Source organism: Rhinoderma darwinii, chromosome 3 (genome assembly GCF_050947455.1).
Source record: "Rhinoderma darwinii isolate aRhiDar2 chromosome 3, aRhiDar2.hap1, whole genome shotgun sequence".
In the NCBI taxonomy this organism is placed as follows: Eukaryota; Metazoa; Chordata; class Amphibia; order Anura; family Rhinodermatidae; genus Rhinoderma; species Rhinoderma darwinii.
The window spans coordinates 177,699,040-177,722,838 of record NC_134689.1 but is presented as its reverse complement, the minus strand read 5'-3'; the positions used below and the strand labels follow the sequence as shown (position 1 = coordinate 177,722,838).

At 40.8% G+C, this 23,799-nt stretch overlaps 2 protein-coding genes across 3 annotated transcripts in view; one reads left to right on the top strand and one right to left on the bottom strand.

Annotated features, from left to right (window-relative positions):
* Nucleotides 1-14,785, top strand: part of LOC142750397 (uncharacterized) — a 100,970-nt gene extending 86,185 nt beyond the window's left edge. The window contains exons 6-8 of the mRNA XM_075859400.1: nucleotides 10,614-10,800; nucleotides 12,708-12,803; nucleotides 13,959-14,785. Coding sequence (XP_075715515.1) covers nucleotides 10,614-10,800; nucleotides 12,708-12,803; nucleotides 13,959-14,099 — 424 coding nt within the window. The 3' untranslated portion in view covers nucleotides 14,100-14,785. The remainder of the gene's footprint in view (nucleotides 1-10,613; nucleotides 10,801-12,707; nucleotides 12,804-13,958) is intronic.
* Nucleotides 10,706-23,799, bottom strand: part of ZNF277 (zinc finger protein 277) — a 72,828-nt gene continuing 59,734 nt past the window's right edge. Inside the window, exons 10-13 of one of the 2 annotated variants that reach the window (XR_012882394.1) lie at nucleotides 21,714-21,756; nucleotides 19,353-19,527; nucleotides 14,815-15,108; nucleotides 10,706-10,806 (exon numbers count right to left, since the gene is read on the bottom strand). Coding sequence is in view for 1 of the 2 variants with exons in the window: in XM_075857087.1 (XP_075713202.1) it covers nucleotides 14,922-15,108; nucleotides 19,353-19,527; nucleotides 21,714-21,756 (405 nt within the window). In the remaining variant the exon portion in view is untranslated. Of the gene's footprint in view, nucleotides 10,807-12,989; nucleotides 15,109-19,352; nucleotides 19,528-21,713; nucleotides 21,757-23,799 lie in introns of those variants that run through there. The other variant, XM_075857087.1, reaches the window with a different exon arrangement.

Genomic DNA, 23,799 nt, shown 5'->3' with positions numbered 1-23,799 from the left:
ACACATCAACTTTAAAGAACGGACTGTTCGAATGGTGTGTGTGTGTCACATCATCAATAATTCTATTCACTCTTCCCATCATTGTGGTGCAAGTTCATCTTTGTTTCATCTGTTTAGAGAATCTTCTTCCAGAACTGGGAGGCTTTTATAGATGTTTTTTTTTTTAGCACAGTCTAATCTGACCTTTCAGTTTTTGAGTGTTACCAGTGGTTTGCAGCTTCAGATAAACCCTCTGTATTTACAATCAAGAAGACGTCTTTTGATTGTAGAAGGTGACAATGATACACTTAAGTTGTTGAGAAAGGGTTTTTCGTTACCAAGGAAATTATTCTACAATAATTTAGTTGGTCTTTCATGGCCTTCCAGGCCTTTTGGCGTTGCTAAGCTCGCCGGTGCGATGCTTCTTGTTAAGAACGTACCAAATTGTTAATTTGGCCACTCCAAAAGTTTCTGCTATCACTCTGATGGATTTTTTATTTTCTTATGTAAAACCACTTTTATGCTGCAGTCTGCATTGACAGCAGCATTTGAGAAGTTATATCGTTAGGTCATGGATTTTAACCCCTTCCCTCTTTAGCCACTTTTGACCTTCCTGACAGAGCCTCATTTTTCAAATCTGACATGTGTCACTTTATGTGGTAATAACTCCGGAATGCTTTCACCTATCCAAGCGATTCTGAGACTGTTTTCTCGTGACACATTGGAGTTTATGTTACTGGCAAAATTTGCTCGATATGTTCAGTATTTAATTGTGAAAAACACCAAAAATTAGCGAAAAATTGCAAAAATTAGCATTTTTCTCAATTTAAATGTATCTGCTTGTAAGACAGGCAGTTATACCACACAAAATTGTTGCTAATTAACATCACCCATATGTCTACTTTAGATTGGCATCGTTTTTTGAACATCCTTTTATTTTTCTATGACCTCACAAGGCTTAGAACTTTAGCAGTAATTTCTCACATTTTCAAGAAAATTTCAAAAGGCTATTTTTACAGGGGTGAAGTGGTTTTGAGGGCCTTATATATTAGAAACCCCCAAAAAGTCACCCAATTTTAAAAACTTCACCCCTCAAAGTATTCAAAACAGCATTTAGAAAATGTCTTAACCCTTTACACATTTCACAGGAATTAAAGCAAAGTAGAGGTGAAATTTACAAATTTCCTATTTTTCTGCAGAAATAAATTTTTAATACAATTTTTTTTATAACACAGGTTTTACCAGAGAAATGCAACTCAATATTTGTTGCCCAGTTTCTGCAGTTTTAGGAAATATCCCACATGTGGCCGTCGCGTGCTACTGGAATGAAGCATCGGCCTCAGAAGCAAAGGAGCACCTAGTGGATTTTGGGGCCTTATTTTTGTTAGAATATATTTTAGGCACCATGTCAGGTTTGAAGGGCTCTTGCAGTGACAAAACAGTAAAAATCCCCCAAAAGTGACCCCATCTGGGAAACTAGACACCTCAAGGAAATTATCTAGGGGTGTAGTGAGCATTTTGACCGCACAGGTTTTTTACAGAAATTATTGGAAGTAGGGCGTGAAAATTAAAATCAACATTTCTTCAAAGAAAATGTAGGTTTAGCGATTTTTTTTCTCATTTCCACAAGGACTAAAGGAGAAAAAGCACCGCAAAATTTGTAAAGAAATTTCTCCCGAGTAAAACAATACCCCACATGTGGTAATAAACGGCTGTTTGGACACACGGCGAGGCTGAGAAGGGAAAGAGCGCCATTTGGCTTTTGGAACTCAAATTTAGCAGGAATGGTTTGCGGAGGCCATGTCACATTTACAAAGCCCCTGAGGGGATAAAACAGTGGAAACCCCCCACAAGTGACCCCATTTTGGAAACTACACCCATTGAGGAAATTATCTAGGGGTATAGTGAGCGTTTTGACGCAACAGGTTTTTTGCATAAATTATTGGAAGTAGGCCCTGAAAATGACAATCTAAATTTTTTCAAAGAAAATGTAGGTTTAGCTAATTTTTTATAATTTCCACAAGGACTGAAGGAGAAAAAGCACAGCAAAATTTGTAAAGCAATTTCTCCCGAGTAAAACAATACCCCACATGTGGTAATAAACGGTTGTTTGGAGACACGGCGTGGCTGAGAAGGAAAAGAGCGCTATTTGGCTTTTGGAGTTCACATTTAGCAGGAATGGTTTGCGGAGGCCATGTCACATTTACAAAGCCCCTGAGGGGACAAAACAGTTGAAACCCCCAACAAGTGACCGCATTTTGGAGACTACACCCATTGAGGAAATTATCTAGGGGTATAGTGAGCGATTTGACCCCACAATTTTTTTGCAGAAATTATTGGAAGTAGGCCCTGAAAATAATAATCTACATTTTTTCAAAAAAATCTAGGTTTAGCTAATTTTTTCTCATTTCCAGAAGGACTGAAGGAGAAAAAGCACCACAAAATTTGTAAAGCAATTTCTCCCGAGTAAAACAATACCCCACATGTGGTAATAAACGGCTGTTTGGACACACGGCAGGGCTTAGAAGGGAAAGAGCACTATTTTGCTTTTTGAGATCACATTTAGCAGGAATGATTTGCGGAGGCCAGGTCACATTTGCAAAGCCCCTGAGGGGACAAAACAATGAAAACGCCCAAAAAGGGACTCCATTTAGGAAACTACACCTCTTGAGGAATTCATCTAGGGGTGTAGTGAGCATTTTGACCCCACAGATGTTTCATAGAATTTATTAGAATTAGGCAGTGAAAATAAAAACAGTCCTTTTTCTTCAATAAGACGTAGCTTTAGCGCAAATTTTTTCATTTTCTCAACAAATAAAGGAAAAAAAGAACACAACATTTGTAAAGCAATTTCTCCCGAGTACGGCAATACCCCATATGTGGTCATAAACTGCTGTTTGGGCAAACGGCAGGGCTCAGAAGGGAAGGACCGCCATTTGGAGTGCAGATGTTGCTGGATTGGTTTCTGGGCGCCTGTGGGCCCAAAACAGTGGAAACCCCCCAGAAGTGACCCCATTTTGGAAACTACACCCCTCAATGCATTTACCAAGGGGTGTAGTAAGCATTTTAACCCTGCAGGTGTTTTGTAGAAATTAGTGTTCACTCGATGTTGCAGAGTGAAAATGGGATTTTTTTCCATAGATATGCCAATATGTGGTGCCCGGCTTGTGCCACCATAACAAGACAGCTCTCTAATTATTATGCGGTGTTTCCCGGTTTTAGAAACACCCTACATGTGGCCCTAATCTTTTGTCTGGACATATGACAGGGCTCAGAAGTGAAGAGTACCATGCGGAGTGGAGGCCTAATTTGGCGATTTACAAAGTATTGGTTCACAACTGCAGAGGCTCCGATGTGAAATAATAAAAAGAAACCCCTGATAAGTGACCCCCACTATGGAAACTGCACCCCTCAAGGCATTTATTAAGGGGTGTAGTGAGCATTTTCACCCCACAGGTCTTTTCCATAAATGAATGCGCTGCGGATGGTGCAAATTAAAAAATTTATATTTTTCCCTAGATATGCCATTCAGTGGCAAATATGTCATGCCCAGCTTATGACGCTGGAGACACACACTCCAAAAATTGTTAAAAGGGTTCTCCCGGGTATGACGATGCCATATATATTGAAGGAAACTGCTGTTTGGGGACGCTGTAGGGTTCAGAGCCGAGGGAGCACCATTTGGCTTTTGGTGAGCGGATTTTGCTTGGTACTATATTTGTTTGAGTATTTCGCTGGTGTTTTATAATGTGGGGGTACATGTAAGCGGGGCGGAGTATATAAGGGGCATAGTCAGGTGGTATAAAAAATAAATAATAATCCATAGATGTGTGTTACGCTGTGAAGCAATCCTTTCCGCACAGTCCAGTGTCGCACTGATAAATGGTGTCATTTCTTATCCCCCTTTTGGTCCACACTCCGCACCTTTTGTAGTTTGGGGAATTTTGCTGGGAAAGTGTTGTCCTGGTATAATACGGGCACCGTCGCTTCCAGTGGATATGTTTGGGCTCTCCCCTTCCTGGTTCCCTAATTTTAGGTCCTTGATAAATCGCCTCTTGAAACAGAAGAAATGTTCCCCTCGGGCACAACTGCATATTTTTTTATTTCCTGACTTATTGGAGCCATAACTAATTTTATTTTTCATAGACGTAGCGGTATGAGGGCTGGTTTGTTGCGGGACGAGCTGCAGTTATTATTGATACCATTTTGGGGTACATGTGACTTTTTGATCACCTTTTATCCTATTTTGTGGGATGCCAGGTAAACAAAAAAACGCAATTCTGGCACTGCTTTCTTCGTTGTTTTTTTATACAGCGTTCACCATGCGTTATAAATTACATGTTAACTCTATTCTGTGGGTCAGTACGATTCCGGCGATACCTGATTTATAGCACGTTTTTATGTTTTACAACTTTTTGCACAATAAAATTACTTTTGTAAAAAGAATGTATTTTTTCTGTCGCCAAGTTGTGAGAACCATAACTTTTTAATTTTTTTGTCGACGGAGGTGTATGAGGGCTTGTTTTTTGCGGGACGAGCTATCGTTTTTATAGGTACCATTTTTGGATACGTGAGACTTTTTGATCACTTTTTATTAAAAAATTTGTAGGACAAAGTGACCAAAAAACAGAAACTCTGGTAAAGTTTTTAACGTTTCTTTTTTACACTGTTCACCGCGTGCAATAAACAATATAATATTTTGATACCTCAGGTCGTTACGGTCGTGGCGATACCAAATACATATGGTTTATTATTATTTTTCAATAATAAAGGACTTGATAAGAGTAAAAGGGGGATTGTGTTTTATTTGATTACTTGAAACTTTTATTGTTTTCAAACTTTTATTTTTTGCACTTTTTTTTACACTTTTTTATACTTTCTTTACACTTTTCTTCAAGTCCCACTAGGGGACTTGAAGGTCCAACGGTCAGATTTTTTTTTTCTAATACATTGCACTACCTATGTAGTGCAATGTATTAGATCTGTCAGTCATTCACTGACAGCAAGCCGATTAGGCTTCGCCTCCCGGCGGGGCCTAAATCGGATTCCGTAATGGCAGAGCAGGAGACCATTGTGTCCCCTGTTGCCATAACAGCAGTCGCCAGTCCCGATTGCCTCTCAGGGCTGGCGATCTGCTAGTAACCGCTACGATGCAGCAATCGCTTTCGATTGCTGCATCGAAGGGGTTAATAGCAGGGATCGGAGCTAGCTCCGGTTCCTGCCGTTACAGGTGGATGTCAGCTGTACAGTACAGCTGACTTCCACGGCTGATGACGCCGGATCAGCTCCTGACCCGGCGCCATCTTGCCGGCAGCTACGGAAGCCGATCAGGCTCCGCCGCCGGGCGGATCTTGACCGGCTTCGGTGCTAGGCAGATCGGGAGGCCAGTATTAGGCCTCCGGTGGCCGTTGCAGCCACCGGAACCCCGGCAATTTCATTGCTGGGGCTCCGATGAGCTGCAAACACCTTAAGTGCAGCGATCGCGTTTGAGCGCTGCACTTAAGGGGTTAATGGCGGGGATCAAAGCTAATTTTCGGTCCCCGCCGTTACAGTCGGATGTCAGCTGTAAGATACAGCTGAGATCCGACGATGATGGCACCGACTCAGCTTCTGAGCCGGTGCCAAACATTTGACGTAAATGTACGGCATTTTGCGGGAAGTCAATGCTTTCCATGACGTACATTTACGTCAAATGTCGGGAAGGGGTTAAAAAAAGAAAGACAACCATATGTGACAGAGAGCAAGTATGCACACTGATAACAGGGTGATATTATGAACAAAAGTTCATGTTACACCTCCCCCTTGGGTCATCTGGAGCTATACAGGGTCAAGAGAAAAAATCACAAATCCCCCTCCTCTCCCTTCACGCTGCCAGCAAATACACTGCTGTTCACACAGCTGAAGTGAGAGCTGCAAATACAGTATATGCAGCTCCCACTTCAGCCTGCTATAAGCTCGGGTTAGATGGTGGCTTTAAACACAAGTCCAAAATTGTGTCTCTAGCTGCTTTCTAGCCGGAGATAGAGTCTTTAAAGTGTAAGCTCCCGCTCCAACACCACTGCACAAGCTAGGGCTAAACGGTAAGGCCCCATGCACACAACAGTATTTTTCATCAGTAATTACTGACAGTAATGTCGGACCCATTCACTTCTATTGGCCATCTTTCAGTATTTTTACAGATAGGTGTCCATGCTGAAAAAATTATAGCACCTTACCTATTCTTTTCAGTAATTACGGTAAGGACTCTTCTATAAAAGTCTATGGGAGCTTCCGTAAAGATGGATGGGCATCCGTATACCATCAGTATTTACGGAAGCATTGCTATGCAACATGCTGATGACATCATTTGCATCCTCCCTCTTTTTTCAGACCTGTATATACGGATGGAATACGGACCGTATTTACGGACACCCTTCCGTATATATTGATGAAATACGAAAGCATGATGTCGTGTGCATGAGGCATAAGGTGTTCTTCCTTCAGCCTGAGCAGAGCTCGGGACAAACTGTTAGGCCCCATGCACACTAACGTAAAAACACCCGTAATTACGGGCCCATAGACTTCTATTGGCCACGGGTACCTTCCCGTTTGCTTACGGGAAGGTGCCCGTGCTGTTGAAAAATATAGAACATGTCCTATTTCAGGCCATAATTACGGGTAGCTACGTGTGTGCACCCGTAATTACGGGAGCGTTGCTAGGCGACGCCAGGGGATAGTCACCGTCCAGGGTGCTGAAAGAGTTAAACGATCAGTGCTGGATAGAGAGAAGGGGCTGCACTGATCGGCAGTAACTCTTTCAGCACCCTGGACAGTGACTACCGCTAGACAGTGAGTACCTTGCGCGGCGCTCACAATATAGATTTCTAATGTTTCCATCAAAAACCTGCAACAAAAAAAAAGTTAATACTTACCCAGAACTCCCTGCTTCTTCAACCAGTCCGGCCTCCTGGGACGACATTTCATCCCATGTGACCGCTGCAGCCAAATCACAGGCTACAGCGGTCACATGGACTGCCACGTCATCCAGGGAGGTCGGACTGGATGTCAAAAGAGGGACGCGTCCCCAAGACAACGGCCGGGGTACGTATGAACTTCTTTTTCACTCTATCACTGCGGAAACTCTACCCAAAAGGGCTGTCCCTTCTCTCTATCCAGCACTGATAGAGAGAAGAGGCTGCCGATCAGAGCTGGATAGAGAGAAGTGGCTGCCGATTAGACCTGGATAGAGAGAAGAGGCTGGCGATCAGCGCTGGATATGGAGAATGTGCTGCCGATTAGTGCGGTGCAATATAGCAGAGAAAACGGGTCCGTAAATACGGGTGACAACGGACCTGCATTTACGGGCACGGGTCTGTAAATACGGGTGACAAAGGACCCGTATTTACGGGAGGGAAAAAATACGGTCGTGTGCATGGGGCCTTGGGTATGTTCACACGCTAAACAAAAACGGCTATAAAATACAGAGCTGTTTTCAAGGCAAAACAATTTTTTAAGCATCAAGTGTTTTTTGCGGCTGTTTTTGGAGCCGTTTTTATATTGACCCAATGAAAAACGGCTCCAAAGGTGACATGCACTTTTTACGGGGCGTTTTTTTACGCACCATTTTTTCAAACGGCTGTGTAAAAAACGCCCCGTCGGAACGGAAAAGGCAGTTTTTCCCATTGAAATCAATGGGCAGATGTTTAAAGGCATTTAGCTTCCATATTTTCAGCCGTTACGGCCCCGAAAAATGGCTGAAAATAAGCCGAGTGAACATACCCTTAGGTGATTGTAGCTGAAAGTCTACACTTCAATGCTTCATTTCAAATCCATTGAGGTGACCTACAGAGGGTAAATTATGAACAATTGTGTCACTGTCAAACTATTTTTGGATCCAATTGTATATTTCATATATACATATACATACACATACACGAGGGTCATCAAAAAATATTCACACTCCGGTTAACTTAAAAACTCTGTTGCTTGGATGGTCTTATGAGTGCTTTTCATACGAGGTCGCTGTCTCTCCAGTTACTGCTGTGCAGGTTTGAACATGTTACATCTGTTTATTTGTAACTGCGGTGCGAGAAATAATGGCTGCCCCACTTGCACAAAAGAAGAGCAGCATGCAGTCATTCGTTTTTTGTGGTCTGAGGGTTGTCTGGTGCCGATGTTTATCGAAGACTTTGTTCGCAGTATGGAGAAAGTGTTTTGTCGCGAAGAAGTGTGCATGAATGGATAGAGAAGGTCAAGGAAGGTCGCAGAAGTGTCAGCGAAGGAGCCACACACCCGTTCACGATTGATAACATTGAGCGTGCACGTGAACGGATTCTATTGGATAGACTATCACCTGTTTGGTCCCCTGAAAGAAGCCCTACGAGGGCGAAGATTCACGTCTGATGAAGAGGTGAAGACAGTGGTGTATTCATGGCTTGCAGCTCAGCCTAAAACATTTTTTAATGTGGGAATATAAATGCTTGTTGACAGATGGACAAAAAGTGTTGAAAAGCAGCGAGATTGTCGAATAATGATGAATTTGTCTTTTCTGAAAGTTAATTAAAAAAAATTCTATAGCAAGAGTGCGGATAATTTTTGACTCCTAATATATACACATACAATATGCACAAAAATTACACCTACAGTTGACTTTAGAACATCCCATTCAAAATTATAGGCATTAATATGGAGTTGGTCCCTCCTTTGCAGATAAAACAGTTAATACTCTTCTGGGAAGGCTTTCTACAAGATTTTAGAGTGTGTAGGAATATTTGACCATTCACCCATTAAAGCATTTGTGAGGTCAGACATCGATGTTTGATGAAAGGGCTTGCTCGCAATGTCCGTTCTAGTTCATACCAATTGTGTTCGATGGGGTTCAGGTCAGGGCTCTGTGCAGGTTAGTCAAGTTCTTCCACACCAAACTCCCCCAACAATACCTTTATAGATCTTGCTATGTGAACTGGGGCACAGTAACGCTGGAATAGAAAATGGCCTTCCTAGAAGAATATCAAGAATGATGCCTGTAATGTACATTTCATTAAAGTACTATATTTACCGTATTTTTCGGACTATAAGACGCACTTTTTAGCAAGAATAAATCTTGCAAAAAAGTCCCTTTGTCTTATAGTCGGCAGTCAAGGAGCCCGGCTGTGCCAGACCCCCTGACCGCTTCCTTAACGCCTTCCCGGCACGTCATGGAGCATGGGGGGGGGGGGGGTATTGATGTTTGGAGCGAGCTTTAACATTTTCTGTATATTCAGATTTTTAGCATTTTAAATGCAGAAGGGGCGAAGTCTGCAGCAAAATACGTATATAAAATGTTGGTATTTTGCTGCAGAAAGTCTGCAGAATTTTCGTACCGTAAGAGTCAGTTCACACGTTGCGTATATACTCCGGATTGCCCACAATGGAATTCGTTGCACAAAATCCATAGCATAATACAGTAGCAGCAAAGTGGATGAGATAGAACAAATCTCATCCACATGCTGCGTAAATAGTGAGCGGAAAAAACTCTCAGAAATTTACATGTGGTGCAGAGTTTTATTCTGCAGCTTATCAATTGTATTTATGTAAACGCTGCTCATTTGTTGCCAGTTTTCCCCATTGAATTTAATGGGGAGGTAAAATCCGCAACAAATAGCAGTTGTTGCGATTATTGCTGCGGAATCGCAGCGATTCTGCCACAAAAAACGCAACTCAGAAAAAGAATAAATCTTATACTTACCCAGAAGTCTGTGTTTCTTCCTCCAGGGATAATGTTTTGACTGCTGCAGCCAATCACAGGCTGTAGTTCATCCCAGGAGACCGCTGCAGCCTGTGATTGGATGCAGCAGCGGTCACATGGAATGAAACATCATCCCAGGAAGCCGGCCCGAATGATGTCAGAGGGCCGCCTCTTGGGATGACAATTCATCCCATGTGACAGCTGATGCATCCAATCACAGGCTGCAGTGGTCTCCTGGGATGAAACGTCAACCCAGGAGGCTGGCCTGCTGAGTGCTGCAGGTTTCCGCAGTAGACATTCCGGGCGAAAAACGGTGTATCCGCCCCGTGTGAACTCCATCCGAACACTGACAAATAATGCTTGCTACCAATGCATTATAGATAATTTGATCGGATTGTGAAGTTCCCTAGGGTGTCTAAATACAATTATTAAACAAAGTTTAATAAATCTCATTTAAAAAAAAAAAAAAAGTTTAGCAAAATAAAACCTCTTTTTATGGAAAGTATTAAAAAATGTAATAAAATACGCATATATGGTGTCGCCTTAATTGTAACAACCCATAAATAACGTTAACATGTATTTTAAACCGCACAGTCAATGACAAATTTAAGTTAATCAATAAATTTTATGTACCTAAAAATGCTGCCATTGAAAAATACATCTCGTCCTGCAAAAAAACAAGCACGGATAAAGCTACATAGACTGTAAAAAGAAAAAAAGTTCTCAAAAAATGGCAACTCAAAATTAAAAAGTTATAGCCCTAAACGCAGTGATCAAAAAAAAAAAAAAAAAAGTGCTTTCGCCCAAAATAACTGCGTCCTGAAGGGGTTAATGTCACAATTCAGGAAACAGTATAATGAATGAATTGTATACAAAATACAATATCTGTGACTAAGATAAATGTACATTTTATAAACTGTTTCCTCAGCTCCCGCTCTCACCTCATTGTGATTTTTACGCTGAATGGAATAGACACCATCTCAGGTGTTGTCTCAAGCTCTACACTTACATTGTGCGACCTGGCTGGATCGGAACGTATATCCAAGACCGAGGCTACAGGCCAGCGCTTAGTGGAAGCTGCTGCGATTAACAAGTCTCTCACAGCATTGGGACAGGTGATCCTAGATGATAAAATAAGCATGTTACTTTATATTAATACCTTTCTCTATTATACGGTGTATTTTACAAATCATATTCTCATCACATCCAGAGTAGACCGGCTTCTATTTCTTCTTAGTTTGACAAATAGTGCCACCTAGTCTCAAGCCCGGCTGCCTACATCTTCTCCAGGCAGCCGAGATAACAAGGAAATGAATGAGAGAGAATTGGTCGCCTTGTGAATCCCCAGCAGAGCATTTCTATGAAGGCTATTTTTCATGCGCTTCTATTTTCTTATACTCGTGTCACACAAGGGACAATTCTATTGGCTAACGGACAACAAAATGCTATCTGCGCGCTCGCCAACCATTCTCGGATGTCTAATAGAAGTTATATTGTGGTTTGGTTTTTTTTAGCTGGGTCATAGCAGATATCTTGCCGGCAAGTCAAACATACAATACTATGCTCTCCCTCATTGCTTTTTATTATGTCTTCACAAGTCAATTCACTTGGATGAATCACATAGGCCTTTCTGATCAGGGTTGTCCCAGTCGTAGCATTCCCTGCCAGAAAGCATTTAAACAGCTTCAATTGTTTCAGCGCTTCAGTGGACTTGGGGAAAATATGGCAGCAATATTCCTGCTAGGTTATTGTAGCAGGAATCCGAGCGAAGGGGAGCAAAATATTAATAAAAAAAAACAAGCATAAAAATAAATTTTGGTGGTGTTATGCAGCGGGGTAGTTTTCTGTGCAAGTCATTTAATTCAGACATTAAAAGTTCATAAACAAACTTATAGTGTAGGATCAATTTTAATAAATCTAAACAAATATCCTAGGGAAATGCTAGATAAGCAATTTCACAATAAAGTGTTATTATCGGAGTAGCTCCTTGAATTTTCATGTACATGACCATAGGACGGATCCACAATATGGTGCCCATGCCTCAGACGTCTTACTGATGTGCAGAGGTTTTTGCTCACAGATTCCTACGGAATTTATGAGAAAGAACAATTGGGAATGTTTTATCACATGCCATGTATTCTCCCCTAGAATAATTGCTTGCAGGGGAGAATACTGTGGCATGCAGAATCATTATACCATAGGGACATCTGCCGCTGTAGTCCACCACTAGAGGGTGCTTCCCGTTCTACATTGAACTCAATGATAAGACGACACGTAGTAAGCACCAATGCTCCCCATAGTGGTGGCCGCTGCTGCAGGGGATTGAATTTGAAGTTCTATATCAGAATAATAAGCTCCAAACGATATAAGGATATATTAAGAAATTAATTGGCACAGAATTTTGGACCTAAAAACAACATGAAGATAAAAAGTGTAGATTGACTTTAAAGAAAGTCAACATACTATTTTTAAAATGCACAGAAAAAAAACTACAAAGTGAGAGCTGTCCAAAATAGCACCTCAATAACTTTGGCCAACAATGCGTGGTTTTGATGTGACTACGGTCATGTTTACGCAGTATTTCTAGAATTTACAATCATCACCTTTCCCCAGAACAGGTGATAATTGTCTAATCGCTAGGAAGCCCACCACGTGATGCAACGCCATTCAAAGTCTAAGGGAATGAGGGAAACAGCCGAGTACAGCACTTAGCTGTTTCTGCCAGTCCCATAGACTTTGAATAGAGCAGCAGCATGCATGCTTGACCGCCACTCCATTTAATGTTCTCCTCACTGTGATCGAACAATAAGGGAAGAACGAGGGTTCAAGACCCATAGGGGTCCCAGCGATCAGATAATTGTCACCTATCCTGAGGTACGACCCCTTTACATATGAGCACCGTAAATACTGTACTTGGCAATCAACATTTCATTTTTTAGATGGATAATCCCCTTCTAATACTGTTTATACCACTTGTTAGGCAAATCAAAAGATTAGTAACTCTCACTTCCATTACTTGCAGGTGTTTACAGCATTAAAGACCAACTCGCTCCATGTACCTTACAGGAACTCTAAACTTACACATCTCCTGCAACCCTCACTCAGCGGGCAAGCAAAGGTAAATATGGATCCTTTGATATGCCAATTTTTCTTTTGTTACACTTTTTAGTTCTTTTTACCAAGATTGAAGGTAAAATTAGGGTTCAGAAAGATGGAATTATAAATGAGCATTAAATGGTCATACATCAATCTACTACTAAGAGACAAAATGCAAGTCTTACAAAAAGTACAGTTTGACAGACAATTCATTGTTCTTGCCCTTTTAATTAAATTTTTAATTAAGTCAAAACCACAAGCAGCATTGCCCTTCCATCTCTACAGACTTTATATACAGGTCAGGCATTAACTTTAGACCATTATCTTTAAGGTTGTTATCTCATTTTGGAGTCTGAAGGTGTCCCGAATTAATATTTTCCCAACCTCTGACAGTGTTTCATCTGTAGAACATGGCTGTCCCAGAAAACAGTCAGCCCTGGCGATCGCGGAAACTGACAATCAGGGAGCAAAGGGAGTCCCTTTCCTATATGATGCCGCGATTGCTATTGAACGTGGCATCACAAGGGTTCAACAGCCAGGATCAGAGTTTTCTTCAAACCCGGGCCGTTCCCATGGGTGATCTCGGGGCAAGATCACAGTGCTATAAAATGTACGACGCTGGGAGTTAAGTGATGGCTCCGAACATCACACATTTACGGTGCAGGACGGGAAGGGGTTAATGTGTAGATTCATAATATGCTCATATTTTGGTACTAGATAGATTTACAAACAATATTTTTGTGGGACAACCCTCTTAAAGGGAGGGAGATCCATATAAAACTAAAATAGGGTTAGTATTCTTGGCATTATAGCGACATCATAAATTACACAATGTACACATATTTGGCATTGCTTTGCATGGTAGAATTAGAGGATTAACTAAGTAAAAAGAAACAAAAAATCTGGGGATAGACTATCAAATAAATAAAAAGGTGACATATTGCTGTGGGCATGAAGGCCAAAATCACCCGTCATGAAAGGGTTAACCTAAACCTTTTTGCTTTCTGCTGTACGTAGATTTCCTTTCCCATAAAGAGTCATATTTACAACAGATGTACACAAGTCCATGGACAGGATAAACAAAATACAATCATTGCTGGCCTGGCCTACACTCTGCTGTATGGACGTACGGTGTAAATAAACAGACTGTTGACTGCTACATTTGCTTCTTTTCTAGGCATGTGTTTTTGTGAACATTAGCCCTGATGTAAAGGACCTTGGAGAGACACTGAGCTCACTTCAGTTTGGTTCATCCATCCAGCAAATAGCACTTGGCAAGCCCACTCCTCATTCTTCCAACATTAAGCTTGGTCACTGAAGGCATGAATGCAAAAAAACCAACATAATTGTATGTTTTTTTTTGTGGATCTTTAGAATTACATTGCAAAATCCAGCCATAAATTTGCTCACCATTATTTCTACCCAACTGACCACTTTCGGGATTAAGTGGTTTCTATAAACTAAACCAATTACGATCAGGAATAATGTGTGTAATTTGTTCTAGTTGCTGCTTTGTCCTATTATAGTAGAATTATAACCAGAAGCATTCAGGAAATGGTGATGTAGTGGTATGTAAAAATGTAAAACAATGGTTTCAAGGGCTTAGGCTTATGATGTTATCTTATAGAGATTCACACGAGGGCAATAGGTCCTTTTCTTTAATATCTCCTGCAAAGAAACCCTTTAAACTGGCACTGTTCAGACTAGTTTTATGTACTAATGAATGGGAGATGATTAATTCTCAGGAGCATAGGGCATACCCTCTTGTAGAATTCCTGACACATTAGAAAATGAAAGTCGATTCTTGGTAAGAATGAAAATCTGTCTACGGTCATGGCTGTGCAGCAATGATACTAGTGTATTGAGAGGACTGAATTCATTTGTTTAATTAGGTGGCTAGTAATATGTCAGCTATGCAAACTGTATTCCCCTGAGATGTGCCCAAGAAGCTGACATCTACACAGCATGCAGCCCTCATTACACAGCAGTAAGTCAAATATGAAATAAAGGGACATCTATATGAAGACCACCACCTGAAACGTCTTTTTGTTCCATTGTGTAACACTGTGTTCCTTCTATATCCCTTTCCTCCTCATGAGAGAAATATGAGAAGCCTTAATACTGGATTCATACTCCATATTTAGTTCCTTAGGTTACGGTCACGTACAAGCTGGTTTAATATGCTGCCTTTCTTTAATGCAGCAAGGCTTGAGAGATCTTCTGCAATAACTGGGATCTCGTCATTCTGGTCTTGTGCAGTTAATTCCTCCTCGCTGTCAGATAAAGTGCACAGAAGAGAATCATTTTCATAGGTGGGAAAGTAGTACCTGCACAACATAAAGAATTATTAGTACCTGCACAACAGATTCCTGCACACTTGGATTTAAAGGGGTTTTCCAGTCCCTAAAAATTGATAGCCTATCCTCAGGATAGGCCATCAGTAGCTGATCGGTCAGGATCCCACGCCTGAGACCCCAGCCGATCATCTGTTTTGAAAGAGGTGCAGCGCTCGTACGAGCGCTGCTTCCTCTTCATTTCTACTTGCTCACTGTAAATCTTCGACACACATGTAGTGGCAGTTCACAGTATTGCAGCCTTTTCTCCCATTGAAGCGAGTGGGAAAAGGCTATAATACGGTGAAAAGCCGCTACATGTGTGTCAACGATTCAGTGAGCAAGTAGAAATAAAGGGGATCGGCGGGGGTCCCGGGAGTTAGACCCCGACCCATCAATTTTTAGGGACCGGAAAACCCCTTTCAGTACAAATCAATGTTTTTTATTGTTACTTTGAATGGTTTTACCATACGCAGTTCTACTGTGCAACATCAAATGCGAGAAAAGCAGTAGTACTAGGTTTATTTTAGTTTGTTCATGGATAAGCAAAAAAAATATCTATGAAAGGGATTGCCTAATTTATTTGCCACCGAAAAAAAAATAAAAAAAAATGGAAAATGGGGTGAAACACACTTTAAATTTAAATGAACGTCACTTTTACATATCTAAGGTACATTGTTTTGTTTTTCTTTCATTGTGACCTTTAGTCATACACATATTGTGCATGTTCTGTGGTTGCCATGGTGGCAATACGTTTCTGTTCACACTTAGACTCAGTCACTAGTTTAGTAATGCCCAATCTCCTAGCTCATCTGATAGGCGCTGTCACACTGATAATGCTAGTGAAAATTGTGTTCCAAAAAAGTTTATTATTTTAAAAGTAATGAGCTTTTTCCTAAATATGCAAATGAGGCTATTCTTGAGAAATGGGTGTCAACACCAGCGATTCTCCTGAGGTGGAGCTACCTCACAGCCTCTGACGATGTCCTATCAGAATCAAGCTGCTTCACACAGTGTGAGAGACTGAGGCTGGAGGGAAAGGGATCACTTCAGATAGCCATATCTCCGGCTGTGGACCACCTAGAACAGTGGTTATGTGGCATATGAAAGATGAGATTCTAACTGTGAAAGAACCAGAGATTTTACCAGTTGAAAACACAGTCGGGAATGGAAGCTGTATACTATAAGATCACACTGTGCTGCTGGCAGAGAAGGGGGAGAAGCTGTATGCTGATTGGACAGCATCATCCAGAAAACATTACACATTAGAGTGAAAAGAAAGCGTAACCTCCCTTTTGGCTATTAGAGCCAAATTAGCATATTTGGAAAAATGCTCATAAGTTTGCAAAAAACAAACGCTTTTGAAAACACATCACACTGTAGTTATCAGCATCATAGCGCCTATTAGATTAGTTAGGAGATAGGGAATCAATAAACTAGTGACAGATCTTCTTTAACTATTTTTCTTCAGGTTTACACATCTCTGACTGCTGGAATGCTGTTGCACGCAGCCCTGTTCTATCCATTGAAAAAACAAGATGTAAGCTAAAAAAAAAACCCTGACGGATTCATTGTCAAATTAAAAGGAACAGTCAGGATTCCATGGAACCCATGCCGCCAGTGAGAACAAAGCCTAACTCTGCATGGACATCTTGTCATGTGACCTTCACTTATAAAGGACATGCTCCTTAGGCCCCATGCACACGACCGTATTTTTCATCCGTAATTACGGACCCATTCATTGCTATGGGCTACGGACTCCCACCGGAAGTGATACAGAAAATATAGAACATGTCCTATTTTTGTCCGTAATTACAGCACGGACTCCCCATAGAAGTCTATGGGCGCTTCCGTAATTACGGCAATGGATGTGCACCAGTAGCCGCCTGTAATTATGGAAGCGTTGCTAGGCGACACCAGGTTTGCAGATGTTGCACATCATTTGTGGTTTTCATCTTTTTGCGGATCCGTATGCATCACGGGCAATATTTGCAGATACCGTTCCAAATATGCGGATAAGTCACAGAAGACTACAGATCCATATTTACGGACAGTATTTACGGATGGGTGAAAATACAGTCGTGTGCATGGGGCCTTAGAATGGAGGTCACAAGACAGGATAATCCATACACAGAAAAGTATAAGATTTCTTATAAACGAAACCGTTAAAGTGCATCTAATTTTTCAGGAGATTTTTAGAATTCGCTGTCATATGTGTGTACATCAGGAATAACAATATTTCTGGCCATTATATGACTTGCATTCTGCATTATTTATCAGCTTTCCCCTCTGCGGACTCTCTCTGTAATTCTCCATTGTCTCAAAGCTAGTGGAGACAATGACAGAGCCAGACAGAGAGCGAGAGAGCCAGAAAAAAACAACAACACTGCAGCAGCATGGAGGAGATTACAAAGAAGTAATGATGAGCGTAGCTGAGGATGCAGCACTGGGGTGACACAGAAATCTTTCCGGCAGCCTATGTCTTTCTTACTCTGCTCCTACTTGCTTTCTATCCCCTCCATAGACTTACATGCAGTGTGTGTGACTCACTCGCTCTCTTCCCCTCTCCATAGACTTGTGTAGTAGGCAGTGAAGACACCCACAATTCTGTTCTGTAACTAGAGTCGACCTATGCATGATAACAGCGGGTGGACAGAGTACAGGAAGGGAGACACCTAGTGGCAATAACATCACACAGAGTTTTCATGGATAAAACCACTAGATTTTGACAGTAAGTAAACTGCAAAGTTGATGTATATCAGGTATACTATTAGATCAGCATAAGTTGTTTGAAAAGTTAGGGTATGTGCACACGATAGCAGGCATTTACGGCTGAAAAGACAGATTGTTTTCAGGAGAAAACAGCTGCCTCGTTTCAGACGTAAATGCTCCTCCTCGCATTTTGCGAGGCTTCTCCGACAGCCGTAAATTTTGAGCTGTGCTTCATTGAGTTCAATGAAGAACGGCTCAAATTACGTCTGAAAAGAAGTGTCCTGCACTTCTTTTGCCGAGGCTGTATTTTTACGCGTCGTCGTTTGACAGCTGTCAAATGACGACGCGTAAATGACAGGTTGTCTGCACAGTACGTCGGCAAACCCATTCAAATGAATGTGCAGATGTTTGCCGACGTATTGTAGCCCTATTTTCAGACGTAAAACGAGGCATAATATGCCTCGTTTACGTCTGAAAATAGGTCGTGTGAACCCAGCCTTAGTTTCATTGTTTGTCATTCAAAATCTATTGATCTACTTTTTTTTCCCCAATCACATAACCCATTTAAATCTGATCTTGGAAAAACTGAAAGGAATTCAACAAAAGTTGACAACCAGCTTTCGTAGAAGTCAAAGGTAAACCTGCCTTGGTATGAAGGAATACATCCTCTGCCCCACAACTATTGAATAACTACTCACATTTGCTGTTCAGAACTCTGGTGACAACCCCTATGGGAAATGCCCTACTGGAGGTTATATATTCGTTGCCAGAGACAATTGTCACCAATTAACAGCAAAATTGAGTTCTTGAAAAATGTTAGAAGAGGACAACTCAGAGATCATTCTTTCTGCGGTTTCTTTTTATTTCAGGAGGAAATGTTAAAGGTTATAAATGAAAATTTCTTTATGACATCTAGTTATTAAAATAAAAAAAGACATTTAAATAACTGCAGATACCAGTTTTCTATATGGCAAGCTATAATAAAGTAGATGGGGTACAATTATTTAGGGGTGGGTAGTGCCTCTTCCAGGCGTATGTTCGAAAACAAATATCAGCTGCCATCAAGTTCCTGACAATATTTTAGGTTTCTTCACTATAAAGTGCATCATACAGAAAGCCACACAAACAGGATTCTAGGAGCCCTAGTCAACTAGAAGAGAAGAATTTATCAACACAGCTATCCTTATTCCCAGGAAAGCCGTTGGGGAAGCGGGGATACTAAGGCTGTGTTCACACTTGCAGGAAAAACATACAGCGAAAAAGCAACTGACAGCAATTGACTCAGTTTCCATTAGTTTTTTTCTGATCTGAATGATGAAAAAAAATGAAAATATTATGAGGGATTCTGTAAAAAAAAACACAGAACTGATGAAGCTATATGAACTTTGTCATCGGTTTGAGTTCTATAGGATTGAATATGATTCATCAACTCAACTGTAAAGCCGACTCAGAGCAAATAAAATAAAATAACGACCCAATTACAATGCAGCATTAGTACATGACAATCTCAAATGTTGCATTCTTACTGAGGTTGATCCCACAATGATCTCTCGGGAGGAATGCTTATATGGTTTTCTTTTTGCATGTGAGCTATTAATTCTGCTTTTGACTGACACTTCTCTTGACAGCCATAACATCGACACTGATGGATTTGCCTTCTAATAAAATTCACTAATTTGACTTGCTGATAAAACTTTAGTCCTGTCAATGATAAAACAACACAAGTCAGTAAAAACAGTGCTTGCATTGCTAGAAGTCAGTTAAGCATATCAAGAGCAGTCACAAACGATATCAATGTAAATTGAATGCATTCATCACATTGCATTTAGTAGAACTTGTCAGGTTTTTCAGTTCTCCTTGAATTATCCTGCACATTTTTTTTACAGGAACTGGAGCAGTTTTCTCTCTTTCCTTCAGAATGGCTTAGTATCAAGTATTGATTTTCTGAGGACTTGCCCTTGCTACACCGATGAAATATGTTCCCCTTTTCAGCACTTGATCTAGATAATATCTAGCATCTTCCATCAGCCTTGCATCCAGACCGGGACCACTTCGATGACTAGTGTGCGTGTGTGCCAAACGAGAAAACAAAAAACAAAACCTCCTACAGTCCCTTCTGAGTGCATTATAAGAAGTATTTTTGTTACCATTTGACTTTATTTCAAGTTCAGTGCCGTTTTCCCTGGGTCATATGACACGCCACTCTGCATCCGCCATTGTAACACACTATTTCTGCGCTAGTTTCCAGGACGCACTACAATAGAGGATGCAGAGTAATGTGTCTAGTCACCTGCTCCTTCATTCATGGTATGGATGGGAGCCGTGGCCATATGGAAGATACTGCGGTCATAACAAGGGGACGTGGCTTATGACCCAGGGAAAACGGCGTTGAACTGGAAATAAAGTCAAATAGTAGTTTGGACAAGAATACTATTTATAATGCGCTGCTGATAGAGTGGCCAACCCCTTTAACTTCAATGTATAACCGTATGCATTCATCTCCTAAGCTCCCCCTAGTGGTGGCTGCAAGCAACAAAAATGTTATCATTTAAAGAAAACCTCCAGTGGAAACACAACTTTCCAGGTCTGCATTCCCCACCTTACTGTATACCACACTCTACACTTCTTTTATACTGTACTTACTTTTGAACTTTTGGCTTGTCTGTGCTTAGAAAAAGCCTCCATCTTGATTCTTAGATTTCCGAAGCTTTCTCTTCCTTTCTGCTTTGCTATCAATCCCATGATGCTTCAGCACAGCATCACATGACCAGCTAAAGACCATACCATTTCTGCATGCTGGGAATACTGTAATTATCCTATCTATATTCTCCTAAATAAGCTGGGAACCCATAAGTATACAGACAGGGAAGGCTGCACTATATTCTGCTACATTATATCTGTGTGATAGGAACCTGTCGTGGTAGCTGATGATAGAAGTCCCCCCCCCCCCCTGTGCAAAACTAGTGTGGCGCAGGAACGTCTGAAACTTGTGATGGGTGACACATAGATCTCCATAGACTAAAGTAGAGAAAACGTGTCACCGAGCCGGATTCCCACTGCTGCTAAGCAACCATCCCAGTTTGATATATAGAGATAGAAGAAGCAAAAAAAATAACAGGTGAGAGACGGATACATAAAATACCATAATGGTACACAAGGGGAAGGTTAATTTTGGCCAGAGTGTCACTGACTCTAGAGAATTCATTTATTAATAGCTATACCCCAGTATTATGGCTCCAATAAGTTTTTGGTGCACACTATATTTACGATTTGCGACTTTTTGCAGTTTATCTATAAAAATATATTAATTAATTAATCCGCACAAAATTCTGAACCGATTCAGATTAAGAAAACAAAATGGTTTTCAACCTTACATTTACTAGATATAAAATTAATTGTATTGCCAGTACTCCCTATATATCTATATAGCAATACAAAATACATTTAAAAGGCTATGTACGCATTTACTTCTTGAGATACAGCTGCTCTGTATTTTGTATACAGAGAAACTGTATCGTGTGCTACGACCTGAATCCGTCAGGTCCACGGGACTGACTGGTTCAGGGTCAGCGGGTCCCGCGTGTCGTTGACATGCAGGAACCAACTACAGGTGAATTCTGCGTGACCCGCTGACACTTAACTCGTCAGTCCCGTGGACCTGACGGGTACAGGATTCAGCTGCTCCGTATACAGAATACAGAGCAGCTGTATCCCAAAAAGTAAAAATAACTTTTAGTAAAAACTAATTATAAAGTTGCACAAAACACACTGATTGACCTTTTTTAAAAGAAATTAAAAAAATATTAAAAAAATATATATAAATCGCTTCAAATTCAATTCAATAGGTTACATAGCCTTTAACTTCAGTTATATTCTACTTTACTTGCCCAAGTCTGTTTTTATTTTGTGAAGATCAAAGTGGTGGCAGTCCTGTATAGAGACAAAAATAGATATTTCTATTCATATTTGTCTGTAGCTTTATTAGCTTATTGCTCTTAAACTACGTGATTAATATGAACAGGCAAAGTAACACTATTATGCTAATATACTATTTGTTTGTCCTCATTTAAAGGCGGCGTACTTGATTTAAAAAAAAAAAAAAAAAGTTTCTTGTTTTTTTTAGAAACAGCACCACTTTTGTCCTTTGGCCATGTCTGGTATAGCAGCTAATCCCAATTTAAGTGGAGGGGGCTGATCTGCAATACCACACACAGCCCACAGACAAGAGTGATGCCGTTACTGGAAGACAAGCAGAACTTTTTCCCTAAATCATCCTTAAAAATTGTATGAAATGATCTTAAAGAGGCTCTGTCACCAGATTTTGCAACCTCTATCTGCTATTGCAGCAGATAGGCGCTGCAATGTAGATTACAGTAACGTTTTTATTTTTAAAAAACGAGCATTTTTGGCCAAGTTATGACCATTTTTGTAGTTATGCAAATGAGGCTTGCAAAAGTCCAAGTGGGCGTGTTTAAAAGTAAAAGTCCAAGTGGGCGTGTATTATGTGCGTACATCGGGGCGTTTTTAATACTTTTACTAGCTGGGCGTTCTGATGAGAAGTATCATCCACTTCTCTTCAGAACGCCCAGCTTCTGGCAGTGCAGATCTGTGACGTCACTCACAGGTCCTGCATCGTGTCGGCCACATCGGCACCAGAGGCTACAGTTGATTCTGCAGCAGCATCAGCGTTTGCAGGTAAGTAGCTACATCTACTTACCTGCTAACGCCGATGCTGCTGCAGAATCAACTGTAGCCTCTGGTGCCGATGTGTCCTCGCTCGTCTGACACGATGCAGGACCTGTGAGTGACGTCACAGTGTGATCTGGCAGAAGCTGGGCGTTCTGAAGAGAAGTGGATGATACTTCTCATCAGAACGCCCAGCTAGTAAAAGTATTAAAAACGCCCCGATGTACGCACACGCCCACTTGGACTTTTGCAAGCCTCATTTGAATAACTACAAAAATGGTCATAACTTGGCCAAAAATGCTCGTTTTTTAAAAATAAAAACGTTACTGTAATCTACATTGCAGCGCCTATCTGCTGCAATGGCAGATAGGGGTTGCAAAATCTGGTGACAGAGCCTCTTTAAGCAGGCAATACATATGTTAATATAATATTAAAATAATGCATAATATCTAAAAATATAGACCAGAACTGAATTGTTCTTCAATATGTAATATATAAAGTTTGTGGTTATTAGGAAAATTATACATGATTCACATAAGTTTTAACTATATAGTGCAATATCTCCCAACACGGAGATATTGCAGGTCATTTTAGTAAATCCACCTGATACTATAGCACTTCAAAACTCAATTATTAGTTGACAAGCTATATAAATGCATATATAAGATTACTAAAACAGGCTTTATAAACATGTGTATGTGGCAATCTTCACAGTAGCAATGGTGCCTGAACAAGTGAGTCTGGAAAAATGGGCAATTTCATGGAATGTTTCTACACATGGGTAAAGAGTCCGGATAAAACAGACTGGTTATCTTTTATTACTGATATCTAGCATAAGGTAGAATAAAGGCCCTTTTACACGGGCCAATGACTGTTTCCAATTCTTTTGTGCAGCAATATATTTTGTCGTAGTTGACGGTACATCTGTGTAAACCAAGGGGGGGGTTCTGACATGATGCACATGCATGGGCATGAATGATTGTAGTGAAGATCGCTCATCCTTTTACATAACCACTCATTTGAAAGGAGCAAACGAGCACCGATCAATGAGCTGTCTTGATGATCGGAGCTTATTTTCAAGATCCAAACTGGCTTAAGTTTGTAGGTCTGGAGGGCAAGAATATAGTCTTTACTTTATCCAGCATATATCAGATTATGTCATCTATATTAAGTGCAGCACATCTTCATGTTTACTTTACTAATTTGCTCACCCATTGATGGGCACATGTGTAACTGCCACCTACGGCTGTTGAGGTACCTCGATATCCATAAAAGAAAAATATAGAA